This window comes from Euleptes europaea, chromosome 11, assembly GCF_029931775.1.
Source record: "Euleptes europaea isolate rEulEur1 chromosome 11, rEulEur1.hap1, whole genome shotgun sequence".
Classification (NCBI taxonomy): domain Eukaryota; kingdom Metazoa; phylum Chordata; class Lepidosauria; order Squamata; family Sphaerodactylidae; genus Euleptes; species Euleptes europaea.
In genome coordinates, this window is record NC_079322.1 from 78,872,889 (window position 1) to 78,892,526 (window position 19,638).

General features: G+C 49.1%; 2 protein-coding genes across 2 annotated transcripts in view; both read right to left on the reverse strand.

The window, feature by feature from the left end:
* SMARCC1 (SWI/SNF related, matrix associated, actin dependent regulator of chromatin subfamily c member 1) overlaps positions 1 to 6,892 on the reverse strand; it is a 92,507-nt gene extending 85,615 nt beyond the window's left edge. Inside the window, exons 1-2 of the mRNA XM_056857170.1 lie at positions 6,842 to 6,892; positions 4,616 to 5,326 (exon numbers count right to left, since the gene is read on the reverse strand). Coding sequence (XP_056713148.1) covers positions 4,616 to 5,326; positions 6,842 to 6,892 — 762 coding nt within the window. The remainder of the gene's footprint in view (positions 1 to 4,615; positions 5,327 to 6,841) is intronic.
* Positions 6,893 to 9,743: 2,851 nt separating this feature from the next.
* The window catches only part of LOC130484267 (KAT8 regulatory NSL complex subunit 1-like), a 36,183-nt gene continuing 26,288 nt past the window's right edge, over positions 9,744 to 19,638 (reverse strand). The window contains exons 6-13 of the mRNA XM_056857171.1: positions 18,211 to 18,376; positions 16,818 to 16,955; positions 15,873 to 16,039; positions 15,195 to 15,313; positions 14,015 to 14,069; positions 12,871 to 12,983; positions 11,711 to 11,921; positions 9,744 to 10,025 (exon numbers count right to left, since the gene is read on the reverse strand). Of these exons, the coding sequence (XP_056713149.1) occupies positions 9,744 to 10,025; positions 11,711 to 11,921; positions 12,871 to 12,983; positions 14,015 to 14,069; positions 15,195 to 15,313; positions 15,873 to 16,039; positions 16,818 to 16,955; positions 18,211 to 18,376 (1,251 nt within the window). The remainder of the gene's footprint in view (positions 10,026 to 11,710; positions 11,922 to 12,870; positions 12,984 to 14,014; positions 14,070 to 15,194; positions 15,314 to 15,872; positions 16,040 to 16,817; positions 16,956 to 18,210; positions 18,377 to 19,638) is intronic.

The window sequence follows — 19,638 nt, forward strand, 5'->3', positions numbered from 1 at the left end:
TCCCCAGCTGTCTCTCACTTTGTGCTGGGGCGGGTAATCACCAGAGTAAAAGGTATGGTTACCACGGGCGACTGCATTTGGAGACGTCTGCTATTCAACATTGTTAGGATTTAATTCTTCAACTGGGAATACAGTAATCGCTATTTCTGGCCCAAAAGTAGTGTAGCACATTAAGCAAACAATGCTAATTAACAGGCACCCCCAAAAGAGCTCTCTCTTTTCAACCACGCACAATCAGATTCATTCTGAAACAGACCTGCAGGGCAGGTCCTCCTCCTCCCCTTCCTTTGTTCATCAAGGCTTACCTGCCAGTTCAAATCTTGATCCAGAAAAGAAACCTCCTGAGTACCTTATGTAATAATCATTTCTCCCAGCTTGATGCCTCCTCCCACAAAACTCCTGCAGCTGGTTTGCAAAATGGAACGGGTTTTGCCGTTAGAAACCAAGCACTGGGGGCGGGGGGAACCCAGCGAAGGAACCTGAATACCAAGTATCCCAGCTTTCATGGAAAATGTAGGGTTGTCTGCATGGTCCTGAAGCAATGAATCAGATTTTCAAGACAATCAAAATGTAGAGGAAAGGTTTTTTTTTTAATTTTTAAATTCATTTTTTAAAAACTGCCTAAAAGCAGGAGAAAGGGTATTTCAGAATGTGGCTTAGACTAAGTGAATATAGCTAGGTAAAGCTCATGAAATTTCATAAGGATAGTATGGATGGAAGTATGTTGAGGAGGGGAAGACAATGGATCCCTCCCCTCCAAACTAACACTGTCTCACTCTTTCAGTTCCCTCCACCCAAGTTAGGAGTGGAGAAGGGGAAATAGTCAGAAATTCATGCTCCCCCCTCACATAATAAACCAGTTATATGCCTTCTGTTTCTCTGGCCTGGCAAGACAAAGGCAAAGATTAATGAATGCATGAAGCTGCCTTATACTGAATCAGACCCTCAGTCCACCAAAGTCAATATTGTCTTCTCAGACCGGCAGTGGCTCTCCAGGGTCTCAGGCAGAGGTCTTTCACATCACCTACTTGCCCAGTCCCTTTAACTGGAGATGCCGGGGATTGAACCTGGGGCCTTCTGCATGCCAAGCAGAGGCTCTTCCACTGAGCCACGGCCTCTCCCCAATACTCAGATATCAAAATTCAATAACTCCAAGAGTGTTTCTTTCAACAAATTGCTTTATAATTTATCATCACAGCTACCAATGAGTTCTGGTTTGTTATCTATTGCTTGAGCCACAATGCTGCCAAGTTATGACCAAATCACACATGCTCGCTTAGGGAGGATGCATGTACGGAAACGGGACCACCACTGAGGAAGTGTCCCCCCACCCGCCTCTTAGAGGCATAGGGTTTTCAAAGTGGGAAATGCTAGCAATTGCCACAAACTCCTGATCACCACCCTCCTCAGACTGTGTCTTCTAAAAAATCCTTGTTTACACTCACAAGCTGAATAGGGGCCTGCTTCCTCCCCTTCCAGGGAATCACGAATTCTCTGCTGATGGGACTGAGCAACTGCAAAGAAGTTTGTTGGGCTTAGCAGAGGTTTCATTTCCCCTGAAGATTAAAATCTTCATGGAGCCATTATCAGGGCTTGCCCTCCCCACTCCCTCTCCCCAGTCCTCTATCCTGCCTGGATGAAAGAGACCTGGCAGCTGTCTTTGGCTTCATAGCTGGAGAAGTTCATTATGATCTACATCAGAAGCAACAGACTAATAGCTGTGTGTGATTGGCAGCTGGAGAGTTTTACAAAAAACAAGGTTAAAGTCACACCTCACTTTTCAAGCACAGCAACTGCACAACTTCAAGAACATGTAAAGCTAGGACACTAACAGGGAACTCTTATCAAATGTAACAATACATTAATTTACCTGCGCTCAATATATACATGTATATAATTTAAAGAATCTTTTTCCAGAGCAGCTTTCAAATACTACAGGTTACAACTACTTTCCCTTACACTCTCCAAGATCATCAAGACCCAAAAACTTCATTAAGATTCATTAGCTCTGAGCGCAATCTGACAGGAATACCCCACTGTTCAAAACAGGATCCTGGTCGAAACAGATCAAATAGATTGTTACCCAAATAGATTGTTTATTTACAGTGCTTGGCACAAAGGTCTCTGTTTCTTCCATTTTCAAATTATCTCTGGTTCAGTCAAGAGAAGCAGCACACTTTCGAAAGAGGAACGCCTTTGAGGACTGGTCCTTGGTTCCCCTTCTAAAGAAAATTAAATACCACAACAAGCTCTATCAGGCACTAAGGATTTACGCTCCAACAAAACCCATACAACACCCAGTTTCTACCTTCACTGTGTAAGGCAAAAATGTTTGCTTCTCTCTCTCTCTCTCTTTTTCTTTTTTTTGCTCCAGGATGATTTATTTTTATTTATTTGTTAATCTTATATCCCGTCCTCCCCAGCGAAGCCGGGCTCATGAAGCGAAGGAGAAATGCTTTGATGGGATCTGTGAATGAAAGAATGATCTACTTGGAACAAGGACAAGCAATAAAAAAAAAAAACACCTTGTTATTTTAAAACCTAAGTGTTACTTTGTCAAGATCAAAGAAGCTGGTCAGCCATTCCATACGTGATCTGGTATTTAGCTTGGATTCCAGAGACTGCAAAAGCAGCTTTGTAGGTAGTTGGAGGCTGTTCTAAAACGCTGCCCAGAGTCTGGCATGCCTGGTTTCCCCCCCAAGCACAGCTCCCAATGGCATTTCCAGATTCACTCGCTGCCTGCTGAATATTCAACTGCTCAGCCCCCAAGCACTGCGACCTCCTCTAAGCATCAACCCTGGCAAAACCTGCTTCAGAAGCGCACCGGGCACCCGACCTGCCGTAAGGGATTTTAAAGGCTGGGATTCTAACTGCTTACTGATTGAGAAAGGCCATGTCCTTTCTTAATCAATAAGCAGTTAGAATCCCAAGCGAGTCGGATCTCGTTGAACAAAAAAGCAACACATTTTAAAAGCGTTTTTTGTTTTGTTTTTTAATTTCTTGTCCTTGTTCCAAGCAGACCATTACTTCATTCATAGATCCCATCAAAGCGTGTAACCTTCACTTCATGAGCCTGGCTTTGCTGGGGAGGGTGGGATGTAAAATTAACAAATAAATAAAAATAAATAATCCTGGAGAAAAAGAGAGAGAAAAAAAGCAAACACTTTGGCCTTACAGAGTGGAGGTATGATTTCCTAATGATTTGCCCTTGACCTTAGCATATAGTAATAACGATCAGCTGATCGTAGTCCTCCACCACTTCCCTGGCTGCATGCACGCCTGTGACAGGTTCTTTTTGACTCATGCCCGTCTCCAACGGCAGCAATGTTTCGATACCTCGGACTTCACGTGGTACTTCCTTGCCTGCCAAGCCCTCCCCTTGGAAACCGAGCAGCCACCACGCACGCTCTGTCATTCAGGGCCTGCCAGGCAGAGGTGTCCCAGGGCAGGCCCCAAGGGAGCCCGGGGGGGTCCATTGCCTTGCATTTACAAAGGCCCTGGAGGTGCCTCCTTGTGCCACCAGAGACCCTTCGGGCAGCCCAGGTCCAGCCTGCCCACTCCTCTGATGAGGGCTTCCTATTGCACCAAGCGCTTCCACATGCCACAGAATAAGTCCGCTTTCAATGCACTTTAGGCATTGTTTGCAATTGGATCTGGCTGGTTCACACAGGGTGCTTCCACACATGCTGAACAATGCACTTTCAATACACTTTAATGATTGTTTGCAAGTGGATTTTGCCAATCCACACAGTAAAATCCATCTGCAAAGTGCATTGGAAGTGGATTGAAAGTGCATTTTTTGGCATGTGTGAAAGCACCCACAGTAACAACCAGTCGCAAGGGGCACTGAAAGCGGATTATCCGACACTGCGACACCTGGGATTTTGCTTCCTGCCTGCAAACAAGGAAGCCGAAGAAGGAAATTTCCTCAGCTGCTGGCTTGAACGGCCAGCAGGTGGGACAAAAGGCTGGCCCAACCGGGGGCCACGAGGAAGGGAGGGGGCCGAAGTGCAAGCCTGCAGGTGCAAGTGGGGAGCCCTGTGCCACCTTGGAACATGCAGAGGGGCCGTGGCTCAGTGGTAGAGTCTCTGCTCGACATGCAGGAGGCCCCAGGTTCAATCCCCAGGGGCATCTCCAGTTAAAAGGGACCAGGCAAGTAGGTGATGTGAAAGACCTCTGCCGGAGAGCCTTGGAGAGGGGCCGTGGCTCAGTGGCAGAGCCTCTGCTTGGCATGCAGAAGGTCGCAGGTTCAATCCCCAGGGGCATCTCCAGTTAAAAGGGACCAGGCAAGGAGGTGATGTGAGAGACCCTTTTCTGCCTGAGACCCTGGAGAGCCGCTGCCCTATCTGAGTGGACAATACTGACTTTGATGGACCGGGGGGGGGGGTCTGGTTCAGTGTAAGGCAGCTTCGTGCGTGTTCGAGTCCCCCGCGCAAGTCTGGGCCGGGCCGGGGCCGGCGGGGGGAGGGGGAGCGCGCTTTGTCCGCCGGCGGCGCGCGAGGAGCACAAAGGGCCGCCCGCCCCCTCCTCCCCCTCCTCCCCCTCCCCCTCCCCCCCCCCGGGGCGGTCCCGCGCGGGCGGCCGTGAGGCGAGGGGCGGGCCGGGGTCGCCTCACCTTCTTGCAGTGCTTGCCCAGCCAGGCGCGGGCGGCGTCGAGCTGCGCGACGGTCTCGGGGCTCTCCCAGAACTTGCCGGCGGGGCCTCCGTCCTTGCGCCGCGACACCGACAAGGGGCTGGCGGAGGAGGCCGAGCCCGCCGAGCCGGGGCCGCCGCCGCCGCCGCCCCCTCCTCCGCCGCCGCCCGCCGCCGCCGGCCCCCCGCCCGCGCCGGCCACGGCCGCCGATCCCGCCGCCGCCGCCGCCATTGTCCTGCCGGGCCTTCCGCGCCTCCCGCGCCGCCACCGCCGCTGCTGCCGGGGCCCGACGCCGCCCACTGCCCTGGCCCCGCGCATGCGCAGAGCCCGCGGGACGCCGCGGCGGCTGCCACACCGCCGCCAATCGCCGCGCGCACGCGCAGGGAAGAAGGAGGCGAAGCTCCCCTCCGGGCGGGCAGACGCGCTCGCCTCCTCACGCCGCCTTCCCCGCCCGCGCGCGCCAGGGACGCCGGCTCCTCTCGCTGGCTCGAAGGCGGGAGGGCGGCGCGGCGCATGCGCCGCAGGCACCGGCCGTCTCCGGCGGGGCCCGCCCCCTTCTCCTCCTCCTCCTCCGCCGCCGCCGCGTCTCCGCATGCGCCGCCTGTCCGGGCCGTCTGCGCGTGCGCCAGCCTCCTCGCCTGCTTCGCCTCCGTCCCTTCTTGGCCGCGCATGCGCCTTCCCGCTGGCCTGTCCCTAAGGGGCGCGGGGGAGAAGCTGAGGCAGGGAGAACATCTGGAAAGCCCCGCTGGGTCAGACCCCAGGAGGCCCCGTCCAGTCCAGCGGCCTGTTCACACCCAGGGGCCTCCAGGAAGCGCACAAGCAAGACGGCCGCAGCAGCACCATCCTGCCTGTGTTCCTTTACAGCACCTCATAGAGTAGGCCTGCTCCTCTGATCCTGGAGAGGATAGGGATGCATCATGACTAGCACCCCTTTTAACTAGTAGCCATGGATAGGCCTCTCCTCCATGAACATGTCCATTCTCCTCTTAAAGCCTTCCAAGTTGGCAGCCATCACCACATCCTGAGGCAGGGAGTTCCACCATTTAGCTATGCGTTGTGTGAAGAAAAACTTTTAATCTGTTTTGAATCTTTCCCTCTAGTATTATGAGGGAGGGGTGGCCTCCAGTGGTCCCTTAAGTGGTAGAGAAAGTCAGCATATAAAAACCAACTCTTCTTCTTCTCCTCAAGCTTTGATATACTTTACTGGCAAAAAGCCCAGTTTATAGGAGGTACATTACATTAAAACCAAAAATCTAAACAAACGAGGGAGTATTGTCGAAGGCTTTCACGGTCAGAGTTCATTGGTTCTTGTAGGTTATCCGGGCTGTGTAACCGTGGTCTTGGAATTTTCTTTCCTGACGTTTGCTGGCGAAACGTCAGGAAAGAAAATTCCAAGACCACGGTTACACAGCCCGGATAACCTACAAGAACAAACGAGGGAGTGTTTTCTCATTCCATTAGAAGAGCAGGAAGGACCCTCCCACTGGTGAGTTAAGAATGTTGAATATGTGGACAGAAAACCTCAGTGTGGTTTCCTGGTAAAAGAAATAAAGGGCTTTATATCTCTGGGCCCATGACACCTCCCTTTCTGCTCCCCCTTTTTTTGCTTCTCCTGTACCGCTGGCAAGCTTAGGTGATTTACCACAAACTGGGAGGGGGAAAGGAGGACAGAACTTTATTAACCTCATTGCGGGAGGAATCTGTGTGCATGTGTGTGTGTGTGAATTCCTCCAACGTTCACTTCAGTCCTCCCTGGCTTTGTAGAATCAAATGAGTACCACAAAGTAGAGGAATTCCAGACATCTGGATATGTCCAGCAACTGGATATTACATTTCATTGGGCATTTTCTTTCCACTGTCACTTCTAAGACCTTATGAATTAGTGAGATGTGAACGCTGATAGAAGAAAGCTTTATGCATGCACTGGACAATTGCTTGAAATATGTGCTTGGTCCAATCTGGCCCAGATGCCACTGTATCTCAGAACTCCTTTTATTTCAAATGCTTCTCTCCTGCTTTTCTCCCTGAAAATTCCAGAGCAGCTGACCAAACATACACTTTTAAACAAATTTACATACAACACGATATAAAAACAAACAAGGGAAAGAGTAGATGTGACATCCCAGGTTGATGTCCATCAGGTTAGTCCATCTGGCCAAGGCAGCCTTGAGGTTTGTGACACATCGGCCTTACTTGGGCTATACATACCTGCAGCAGAAGAAAACCACTCGGCCTAGATTGTTTCATGTTGGCAGCCATCAGCACTACAGAAGGCAGCGTGTTCGTTTAATTTCCATCCCCAGGATCCATCTTTAAGCTCACTTTTACACACACCCTTCCCTCCAGCCGGGCCTCTCCAGGGGAACAATGCTCCCTTCTCCAGTGAACCCTGGAATTCCATTTCCAAGAGAAGGGCGTTCTGCCGGCCAGGCGGTCCTTGGTTTTCCTCCGCTACCTGAGAAGGCTCGCCCCCATGTTTGCTTTTTGCTCCACGGAGAGGTGGAACACCCTTGAGAAGCTCTGCTGCACAGAAACATCTCCACTGTACACTTGGGCTTTTATTCCACAGCCTTTGCCAGAGAGTAAATTGTAAAGCAGCCTCTGCAGAATGCTGCCGGCTCACCCATTTCAGCCAAGGTAACTGGGGAGCCTCGCTTAGCTGCTTAGCAAAGAGCTTTAGGGGCCAAACATACGTTACCAATTGGTGCAAAAACCAGAGTGTCTGTGTGAGTTCCCTTGTTTTATTTTTCTCCTGTAGCAAAAAAATGTCAGGTGATTTGTGCATTTTATTTTGAAATCATTAGGAAGAGTCTCAGCCGTCGCTGATGCAACACAGGACAGTCATAATAGGGAAAGTGAAAGCAACAGGAGGTTCATGCAAAACTGAACAAAAAGTGTGCTTTAGGATGCTTGACCTCACAAGCGCCAAGTGCTGGGATTCAAGTTGGGAAAATGTTCAAGTGTGACTGGATAGATTTGGAAGTGACCCGGCTTCTCACTGTTAGGGAAATTAAATTACCAACCACTGCAAGATGCATTTTAACTTAATTGCTCTAAAGATGGTATTGACCCACAAACAGCCTAGGCTGTCATTTATATGATCTGCTTCCCAGACCCAATCACATTGTAGCAGCTGAGATTCCATTTCAATTCACATTCCCATTCCTCTTCTTGGCAGGGCATTGTGGGGGAGGATCCATTTGAGAAAAGATTTCAGGGAGCCACTTCTCATGAAAAGGTTCAAAGCAACTGCTTTCATCACCCAGTCCTGTCCCCTTCCACAATGACTTTTTAAGGCCATGCACAATAAACATGACTGACACTGACTCTTCTGGAAAGGACAGGGGATCTTCCTAGTAGTAAGTGGGCTAATTTCTCAGCATTACAAGGGAAATGCAAAGTTTACTTTGATGGGGCATTTCCAGCATTTAAACCAGGAGCAAGCTCAGTACTATGGAATGCCTCTTAAGCAAGCTCCGTATCTAATAATCCCTTCCAAAATATTAAACAAAACTGCCTAGGTATGACTAATGAGAGAAAGCAGGGAAGAGCCTGCCAGCAGCACCCAAATACCATCTGGGCCAGATTATTTTCCTCTGCTTGCAGGTACTTAGGTTGGGCATGGAGAGTGCCTTTGAAACAAGGAGAGTGGAGAGTGCCTTTGAAACAAGGATGCCTTCATATGGGAAGTGGAACTGATGGGGGAAGGGAGGTTGAAATGTGAGAACTGCTGCATTCTCCCCTTAACTCAAATGCAGGCAAAATTTGTCCTTTGGCTAAAAGTGCTTTTAGGGAGTCATCATGCTCCTTTGGCATGATGACTCCCTAAAAGCACTTTTAGCCAAAGGACAAATTTTGCCTGCATTTGAGTTAAGGGGAGAATGCAGCAGTTCTCACATTTCAACCTCCCTTCCCCCATCAGTTCCACTTCCCAAAGTCTTCCATATGAAGGCATCCTTGTTTCAAAGGCACTCTCCCCTAAAATAGCTGAGCTTCCTTCCCTCAGAGAATGAGTCTAAGTGCTGCATGTAGGCTGAATCCAGACATCTTCCCAGCAAGAGAAATGTGGACACTGCAACATGTGGAGGCAACTCAAGAGCTGCTTCCAAAAGGAATGATCCAGTTTCAGCCGAAGCAGACAACAGGATGTTGTTCACCAGTCAGGAGCCCCTTCTTGGGAAAACGAAAACTCCCCTTGGCTTACTCCAATGAAATGTTGAAAGAACGCACAAACGGCCACCTGAAGGAATGCACCAGACATTCTGCCAATTTTTATTACATATACTAGAGAGATAAATGAAAACATTCATACAATGAACAGGATTTACATCATGATTTGTCACATCTCAGCAACAATTGCATTTTCCATAAGGCCAAGAAAACATGATTCATAATTAAAAGGCTGGTGATTTTCAAACTACATTTCAAAATTAAAAACCATATGAAACTAGAAGGGGAAACATCCGCCTTCCCCTACAGGCGTATATTCAAATGCTCATGCACAGCAACTACCCCCAACTAAGTCTCTCCTTGCCTTCAGTGGCTTCGTGGGGAGCCCCCCTCTGGTCAGCATGAATGGTTTTTTCACAACCAGTTCCCAATGCCTATTCGCAAACTGGCATAAAAACCCCTGAGGCTGGGACGTTTGGCTGACTGGCATCCTTTTGTGAGCGGCAGACTTCTAAACTGCAGCAGCTTCTCCGCCCTTCCCTCCTGCTTGGCCTCTGTTCTCTGTGGAGTTGCTCATTAGCCTCTTTTGCTGCCCCCTTTGGAGGAGGGGTCCTTGGCCTGCCGCACCTCCAGCAGCAGCCCCCAACCTTCTTGCTAGGAAGGCGCTGGAGTTCTTCCACCCAGAATGAACCTTCAAGTCAGCCTTTCTAGGGGGCTCCCTCTTCCCCTGCCGCAGACAGCCTGGCCTCTGCCGCCTGTCCAGCCCTCACTGATCTGGGGGCATCCAGAGCTCCAAGTTCACAGCTGGACCTCCACTCGGTACACAGTAGGGCTTTCTGCTGCAAGGCTCTGCCAGGTCAGCTCACCTGCCAAGCTCTGCCATACCAACCTCTAGAGTATGGGTGCAACTCTACCAGACATCGTTGTGGGGCCCAAAAGCTCATCTGTTGTTGATGAGCCTCGGTGTGACGCAGGGCTGGCTGGCAAAGTCTTCTCGATGCCCGCTGCCGTTGGACTGCGCCTGCCAGGTGGACTGGAGTGACTCCTTGGGATGAGATGGGCCAGAATTTATCTGGTTAGTCCTCAAGTCCTGACTGTGGCCTGAATTCCACTGCTGAACGGCCCCCATCTGCTTCCCTACAGCTTCGCATGGTGCCTCGTGAAGCGCTTGATACTCGGTGTCAGAAAGGGGGAAAGTGCGGCATTCCCATGGCTGGACGTTCTAGGACAACAGAGGGCAGAAAGTTTTATTTAAGCATTTTATTTATTTATTTATTTTGGGATTTATATCCCGCTCTATCCCGGCCAAAGCTGAACCGCTTCATCTCGAGCTCAAGAAGTTGCTGTGTGTATCAAAAGACATGGCTGGCAATACAAAAAGTCAAGCAGGATGAAAAAAGAAGGGGAGGAATGGCTTTACTGAATTTGAAACTACCAAGCGGCAGGACTAACTTGGATTGTCGATTGGATCAAAGACCCTGAACAGAAAGCATTGAAGATGGAAAAAGGATTATGGGACCGGGGTTTATATTTTTATCTTTGGAAGGCAAAGAAGTCGGAGATCTTTGGACAAAGACATGTAATTATAGAAGGTTTAATGAAGATTTGGATGAGAAACAGGAATAGACTGAGCCCATCTCCACCTTTTATAATGTCTCCAACAGATGTGTATCTAGACAAGGGAGGAAAAAAGCGGACAGATTTCATAATATATCAAGACATGGTAAACAAGCAAAAGAAAATAAAAACTTGGGAAGAAAGAAGTTGCTGTGTGACAGCCAGCATGGTGCAGACGAGGATCAGGGAGACCCAGGTTCGAATCCCCACTCTGCCATGGAAGCTCGCTGGATGACCTTGGGGGCCAGTCACACATTCTCAGCCTAACTGACCTCACAGGCTTGTTGTGGGGATAAAATGGAGGGAAGGAGAACAATGTAAGCTGATTTGAGCCTCCATTATGGTGAAAGGCAGAGTATAAACGAAGTAAATAAATTACTGGAACAAAACGGTTCCAACCAACTTGGGTGGGTCGGGGGGGGCAGGGAGAACTGCTGTACCCTGCATCCTTGTGCGGCTCACAAACCAGAGGTGGTCAGGCAACCATCCGCTCAGTCAGTGTTTGCCCAGCCAGTTTATATATCCCATTCCACCTGGGTTAATTCAAATATATTTGATCATTATTTAAAAGAAACAGCGCTGTTCATTGCTTTGCTGCTACAAGATTAAGTGTAACTTTCTTAGAATACCCAAGCTTGGCCATGTTTCTGGACAAAGGGAACTGACCGACTGCACCCCTGCATTCACAAGCCCCAAGGCCAGGAGGCAAGGCTCTCTGGCCCCGGTCATCCTCTGCCTCATTTTCAGGAAGCATCTGCTCCAGCAAGTGTTTTGGGAGCACGGCCATTTTTTACCCAAGGCCCAAAGACAAGCAACAATGTGGTGCAGAGTCCCTCAGAAAAAACACAAGGTTGCAGCAACATCATTTCATACCCTCAGCCTTAATGAAGTAAGCATGTTGGACAATAAAGACACACACACAGAGACATAGCCTGCTACTGCCGACTGCAGGGTGCCCACAAAGTGCTTTTAGAAAGTGGGCAGGTTCAGTCGGGTTTTTGCTCGGCAAGGCTTCTGTGATTGGCTGTGCAGACTTTCAAAAACATTGCTTTGGCAGCTGCTGCCACCACAGTACAAGGATCTTCTCGGTGTGATTGAAGGTAAGCTGTGGCAGTCATTTTGTGGCTGTGCCCACCACCCTGTGTCAGAATCCCAAAGGTGCCCACGGGCTCAAAAATATTGGGGACCCTTGTTGGCCTATCGTCTTATCTGCCCGTTAAGACTCTTCAGCTCTCTATGCTTTACCAGAATAACAGGACACAACATCCTCTCTGCCGCTGCTTCCCTCACCTGGACATCCTCTGTTTCTGGGAGGGAGAAACTTGTGTCTTCGCTGAACGACAGGCTTCCTCTGTCCCTGCCCCTGATGAGGAGAGGCTGCAGAATATCCAAAAGCTCCGGGCTGAAAGACCCCGTGGGGGAGAGATGGTTCAGGTGATGGGCCAGGGCATCCAGAGAGCCCAGCTGAGATAGGCAACGGCCGTCAGCTTTGTTGGAGACCCTAAAACAAAACAGGCAACAGAACCGCGTTGTGAGCAGGAAGCCACGCAGCACAGACAAGCGGCGAGAGGTGGCCACATTCAGAGGACATCCTGGGTCCTTATAAGTAGATTCCACCACAGCGTAAGTCCTCTCACATACATCCATGGGCTCTCGCCAGAAAAGCCTATTTTCTGCACATTAGTGACAAGCCACATGCTTGAGGCTTCCTTCCCGTAGGGGGAAGGAAGTTCCTACCGGGGTGCCTTTAAAAGAGGGTGGGAAGCGACCGATAGAGACACGCCAATTGCCCTCCCACCGGCTGTAGGAAGAGAGGCTAGGAGAGAGGAGGGCTCGGGCCTCTCACCACCAAGGCCACGGGAGCTTGAGGAAACAGTTCATGCACTGGGAAAGGGTGGGGCACCCAGCTTACTCCTCCTACAGCATGCAAGTGAGGCAGAGGGAGTGCACTGGGGAACTCCAGTTGAGGTGAATCTTGACCTGCAGGGCTCCAGCATGGTGTAGTGGTTAAGAGTGGTGGTTTGGAGTGGTGGATTCTGATCTGGAGAACTGGGTTTGATTCCTCGCTCCTCCACATGAGCGGCGGAGGCTAATCTGGTGAACTGGATTTGTTTCCCCACTCCTACACACAAAATCGGCTGGGTGACCTTGGGCTAGTCACAGCTGTCTCAGCCCCACCTACCTCAAGGGGTGTCTGTTGTGGGGAAGGGAAGGTGATTGTAAGCCAGTTTGATTCTCCCTTAAGTGGTAAAGAAAGTTGGCATATAAAAACCAACTCTTCTTCTTCCAGTTAAACACCACAGCCACTCAGCCGTAGCTTCCTGGCAACCTCTTCGTAATCACTCTTTATTAGTGATTCGCCCCTAAAGTCTGGGAACAAAGCCGTTTGGCAGTATCATCATTTGAAAAGAAGCCCAGCCCACGCCAGAGAGATACCAGGAAGCCAGTACCTGTTTCCTCGCCTGTGGGAAGTGGTTACTGCCCAGGAATCCCAGCGGGCCCGTTCCAGCTCTTCAAACATTTGGTGGTGGGTCAGATACGCCTCGTCGGAAGTGTCTTCCAGCTAAGATGAAAGAGCGTTAATCTCTGGACATTCTAAAGAGCCCAAGTGGTTGACAGGTTGGAGCTAAGGGCTTCCCAGGCTCAGTGCAAGGACCACCACTGTCACCTGCAGAGGCAAAGTTCAATGCTACGAATTTATGGCAGGATTTTTAGCAGATGCAGCAGCTTCTTCTTGTCTCTCCTCCTCGAGCTGCTGGCTTCCTGCCTCTGCCCTCCCAAGACCATGAGCAAACAGATGAGGAGAAAGGACGGCTGAAGCACATCTGGCAGCGTAAAGAAAACGGCTTCAGAGCTTTGTCAGCATGAAGCAAAGTCTGAATTCCTCCCCAAAGAATGCCATTATGGGTTGCATCTTTCAAGGAGACAGTGCTGATCTCCCATAAGCCCCTCCCCTCTCCCTCACAGTCCTTTTTGCCTGCCAAAAAGATTATTCCTGTGGGGCTCATAAGACCTGGGCAGGCAAAGAGCTCCATGGGGGGGGCCCTGCAGCGAGGAGAGGAAAGGGGTCAAATTTGCTCTCCTGTCCAATTCCATCACGGCAGACCTGCTGACAGGAAAAGGATGATTTCACCCCCTTTCCTGTCCTCAGACCCACACAGGTCTCATGATACAGGAACGATATATAGGCATTGAAAAGGACTGCGGGGAGAGAAGAGATACATGGGGGAAATCTGTATGCCTCCTGCTGGTGTTTTGTAGGATACGAGCCAGTGTGTGTAGAATGTGCATATGCTGACAACTCAGATCCTCTAAAGCAGTTTTTCGACATTAAATGTTTTGTACTCCTGCACCAACAGTGCCACACAAGCCCCTGCAAGCAAATTCAAGCCAGACAGCAAGCCAAGGACACACACATTTGTTGGTGGGTTCAAGTTACAAAACAGCACCAGATGGCAGAGCAAAGTCTGCCACGTCAGCAGCCAAATCTGAATGTTGGATGGTAAATGCAATGTTACCAATGCAGGAGCCCTGGCCCAAATGAAGCTGGCAACCCTGATAAAAATGTTCACTGATGGGGATACGAGAGCTTACCTCTGGGCCTCCTTCTCCCGATGCCTCCAGTTCTTTGAGGTCCACCATTCTCCAGCTGCAAAACAATCACTCAAGGTTAGGGCGGTTTCCAACCAGCCTGATCCTCAAGACAAAGCTACGGTGGTCAAATGTCCTGATGGCACCTTGAGGCCCCAGGTAAACACACTTCATCGCCAATCTCAGGAAACATGTCTGCCTGCCTTCTGTCTGAAATCATCTAATTTTAAGGAGAAGTGGCATTTCCTTGGTCACATACATCTAGACAGACTATATCTGCAAGAAGTCGGGTGTCCTCTGTGTAGCTTATCACTCCATGGTGGGGTGGGGGTGTTGAAGGAACACTCGGCAGGTACGCTCCTCCAGAGATTACAGCCTACTCAGCCAGAAGTGCTTTTAATCTTGTTTTCATTATTTTATTGCTTGCCACCTTCAGAACCCAAAGCGAGGTGGGAAGGGGGGGCTTTAAAAATTATTATGCTGATCATATTTTGAGGCCCTTCAGTGCCTGTCCTTTCTCCCGGGCTCAGATAGGCAGAGGTGAACTCTACCACAATAGAGAACACAGCCCTATTCCCTCCATGACCAGCCAGATCTCTGGTTCTGGACACAGGCATGCTGCTCCTCCATGATGCAGTTAGGAAACAGCCCTTGTGCCACTTGGAATACCTGCAGGGAGAAAGGCAGGATAAACTTTTTTTTTAAAAAAAAGAAGTGCCTCAGAGCTGCAAGGGAGTAGAGATGGAGCATGCTGAATAGACACACCATAGAAGGCCCTTGGGAGAAGTCCCAATTGGGCTTGCAGACTCACCCCACTCCTACACATGAAGCCAGCTGGGTGACCTTGGGCCAGTCTCAGCCCCACCTACCTCACAGGGTGTCCTGTTGTGGGGAGGGGAAGGGAAGGGAAGCTGATTGGATTCTCCTTTAAGTGGTAGAGAAAGTCAGCATATAAAAACCAACTCTTCTTCTTCTGTTAATCTGTCTTCAGCATTAACCCAGACCCGTGCCTGAGCAGCAAAATGTCACCAAGAAGAGCGTGCTGATCTTTTGACAACAGGGTTCCTTGGCACAGCAGCTAGTCCTTTTTCCTCATGAAAGATGGTGCACTTATATGCAAATGGAAATGTTCCAGCTGCTTTCTGAACTTGGCAAGTCTCAAAAGCTTCCAAACTGCACCCACCTTGGTGTCAAAATCTCTTTATACTGCAGCCTCTCCACTCGTGTCGCTGCAGCCATTGACATCGGGATCACGATGTTATTGATGTCGTAGGAGGATTCTACTTTTTTCTTCTTTGCAGGCTGTTGAAACCACAGGAAACATTTTAAAGACACATCACCACACTTATCAAGACATTTTCAAATAGTGTACCTCCCTCCTTGCCCCCGAAAAAGCAAGTAAGCTGCTTTTTCTTCCTCCCTGATTAACAGGTTTAATACCCAAACCCAGGAACCGCTCCAGCAGCAACTGTCTAGGGCCAGGCCAAAGAACTGACTTCCCTACCAGCACATCAGCTTGGCCACTGGGACTGTGATGGTGTGCTGAGTGGGTGGCATGCCTGTGGGTGGGTGCTGCTATGCCCATGACAGCTTCTCACATCACTGATTCAATCAACCCTTCTGCATAATGAAGTCTGCTGCAGTTTTATATTGCTTTGTGCAACAGTCCCTGCTGCCGAACCCTAAGACAGGATGACCCGAACCAAGGATGCCCTCCTCTGAGTAAAATGTTCCTCAAAAGCAGTTCTGCACTCCTGGAACACATGCTACTCATTAGGAAAAGGGCTCCTCAACTCAGCAACACCAGACTGTTAGCACCTTTCTGCAGTTCTGCTTGCCAGAGGTCCATGTTCCAACTCACCAATGTAGTGCTGCCAGCAGCCACGGAATTGCCAGGGACTTGGTTGAAGGGTGGGACAGAAGTGTTTTCTAGGCACACAGAGGACATGTGATGCAAGTGACTCAGCTTGTGGGTCTGAGAGCTGGGAACCAGCAAGCTGTGATTGGCTGACCCCTTAAGCAGAGAACCTGTTAGAGGAACCCAGCGGAAATAACACTTCGGTTAGTAAGTCACAGCTAATTCTTTGCCCCGCCAACCAAGAGATGCTAGTTCTGCAACATCTGGCCAAGCATCACAGGGAAGATGGGAGTTCCTTTCTATGCTACACTTTTCCAGAAGAAGCTGTTATCAAAGTAAGCAGGCAGGTGCTGCAAAAGGTGCTGATGTAAAGGTGACCACAACATACCACTCCTGTTGTTAGTGCATTGCATTATAACCCCCAAATACATTATAACCCCCAAATGCTTCAGAGGAAATTTATATAAAATTAAACAGTACTGAAAGAACAGAAAGATTTTTTTTCTGTCTCTTACGATATTACAACTGGTGGTCACCCAGTAAAGTTAATTCGTAAGACAGACGATAGTTATCATGGCTAGCGGCCACTGACAGACCTAAGGAAATCTCCATGTACAGAGGCAGCATGCGTGATTGCCAGTGTCAGTGACAAGCGACATGAGACAGCCATCACTTCCGTGAGCAGAAACCAGCTACTGGATGGATCTTGGGGTCTCTGACAGTCAAAGCAACCATCAATTTACAATACAATCCTAAAGAGAGTTACTCCAGTCTAAGCCCATTCATTTCAATGGGCCTGGACTGGAGCAGCTTTCCTTGGGATTGCACTATTAGACACGCCCAACCCCCAGTTGCTGCCCTCCTCCACAAGACGACACGGCATCTTTTATGGAGAATTTGCGTTAGTCCAAGAGGTCCACTGCTTCCCCTGTTAGTTGATGTGTTTACCAGATGCGGAAAGTGGAGAGGAGCAATTGCTGGTGAAGTCTTTCAACCCCCACTGGGGCATCCTCAAAGTCTTGAGATTATGGCTTAGCCTGTGGTCCTCCCTTAACAAGGCTTCGAGGTGTAAATGAAGAGGTCTACCTAGAGAGAGAGAAAACAAGTGGCCGTGAGACACACCCTGAAAAGCTGCAGTTGCAAATGCTCACAAGAAAGGGCTTGCTGCTTCCTCTTTTCCCTCTGGCCTCAGAAATCCTTCACACAGGCACGGTCCAGAAGCCCAGTTCCTTTGTGCTTTTCTGCACACACAGCTATGAGACACGCAAGCCTCCTCATTAGCAGTGCCATGGCCTCATTGTTCCTAAGTGTCGAGTGAACAGCCCAGCTTTCTTTGTGGTTTTCTCAAGCATCCTCTGCTTTGTTTGCTCTCTCTTGAGCTGGCTGTTTTTGGTTGATGTCTCTATATTGTTTTATATTTGAATGTTATGGAAGCCACTCTATGAAACCTTTTGGGATGGCAAGGCAATATGTAGACTTTTTCCATGAGCAGTTCAGCAGAGTCCTGCTGACATTCTGCTAACCTAGCTAGCAAAGCTGGACTCTTTCATGGAATCCAGTTCCGTGGCAACATTTTAAAATCAAAAGCAGGCAACTCCCTTCGTAAGCATCTGCCCCTAAACATTATTTGTTGCAACTTCAAAGCTGAAGACCTACCTGGACAACTGGTTTAAAAGCCTAAGGCCCCAGAGGATTTCTCCCTGTGTGCACAACACTGTTACTCACACACATGCACACAAGAGTTGAATATGCTGTAACTAGATTACCAGATTCCAGTTACTAACTGTATGATTATTTCTTAGTTCTTTCCCTGCAGATCAGAAGATCAACTCAGCGGAAAGAACTGCGGCCAACCAAATCATCATGGTGAAGAGGAAGCTGCCATGGACGGAGAACCAAATGATAGGATAAACTTTTGCTGAGGAGCACAAGAATGAACACAACAGTGTCAAAGAGAGTGGCAGAAGCACAACTCAAAAAACTGACGCCACTGGTCGGCCTATGCAGAAATCCCTTCCAAGTGCAGCAGCAACTGTAACACTCTTTCGTAAGTCTATCAGTACAAATAGTGTTTTCAAAGCCTGCTTTATATTTAGGGGCCTTAAAAGCCTAGATACTCACGCTCCAGAAAAGTCCTACTTCAACAAAAACAGCACAAGAAATGTTTTAAAATGCAGCTTTCTTGGATGGGGTGAATCAGCTGGAGCTGGGAAGCCCCACAGGCCACATGTGGACAAGAAAATTTAGGCTCTAGAACACCACTTTTGTAAGCAGCATGAAGAACAGTCACCTCAAGAGACAGATCCCTCTTTTCACCAGCAGAGACTGTATTTTTACTCACCGTGAGAAAACGAGAGGATGGGATGGAAGGCAGAATCCAGCAGAGCTACCCGCTCCTCCAGGGACATCGTTTCTGGTTCTAAGGTCTGAATGGAGGCCTTACACTCACACAAGATGCAAGAAGCAGGATGCTCACAGTTGCATCTCTGGGTAAGAGGCTTCTGCGGCTGGAACAACAAAGATTAAAACAGCTATTTAAACTGGAATTGTTTTGCTGCGGGGTGAAACCACACAAACACTGGAAATCTGCGACAGCATTTCCCCATAAGCATTTCAGTAGCTGTAAAGGCCTTAACTTGAATTAGTATCGCGGGTGATGTTGACTGCTTTCCACAGCACCATTTACCTAAGAGAAACATCTCATACAAACACACATCCCAAGCTGCTGGCAGGCAAAAAAGACAGGCACAATCTGAGGGCAACCAGGGGAAAAAAATTTTTTTTTTAAACCTCCCATTTTAGAGCTGAAGTCCCAATTCAACCCTCCTTACAGCTGCTTTTCAAAGTTAAATTTCACACTGGGAGAACATGTCACTGGCCCTCAGACTCGATAACGATGAGTGGAAACCCAGTAAAACTAGACAAGAGTATGGTGGCTCCTTAAGACTAACGATATTTTATTCCTTCATAAGTTAGATGAGCCCCCTTCCAATATAAAGCCAGACAACAATGTCCAATAATTCAAACAAGTTGTGCGCTGCCTAGCTGTGGGGGGGAACGCTTCGTCCTGTTCGAATGTTCAAGTTCCATAAAACAAAGGTCACCAAGCAGCTCTCGGTGCCCCACACACAATAGCCGCACTATGGGCGGAACAAACAAGGAACACGACTGCCGCTTCCTTCTTCGCTGCTCATGGCTCAGCTCTTCCCTTGGCCAACATCCCTTTCTGACTGGCTCTCACAAAAGCATCCCAACCTTGAGCTAAGAAAATATACATTCATGTTTTCTTAGAGCTGTTCAAGGAACTGGACTGCTCCAACATGCGGGATGAGGAAGGACCCTTGGCCCAAGATCCTAAAGAGCCGCTGCCAGGCAGCCCAAGCAGCCCCTGGGTGAGACAGGCCAATGATGCTCAGGGAGTTATGGCCATTTCACACGTTCACAACAGCTGGCATGCCAAATGTGGGTGGGCTGCTTAAAGACACATGGAAATTTATTAGCTACCTTTCTTTTTTATGGAGCTCATGGCAGCTTACAATATTAATAACACAAAGTAGAGTACATAAAAAAACATAAAACCAAAATTTAAAATCACAATTTAGGAATACTTCAACCAGTCCTAAATAAAACCGTCTTCAACTGCCTCCTAAAGATTTAAAGTGAGGGGGCCAGGCACAGCTCCCTGGGTAAGTTTTTCCATAATAGTGGGCTGCCACTGAAAAGACCCTGTCTTGTCTACCCTCCAAACAAACTTCAGATACCCCACCAA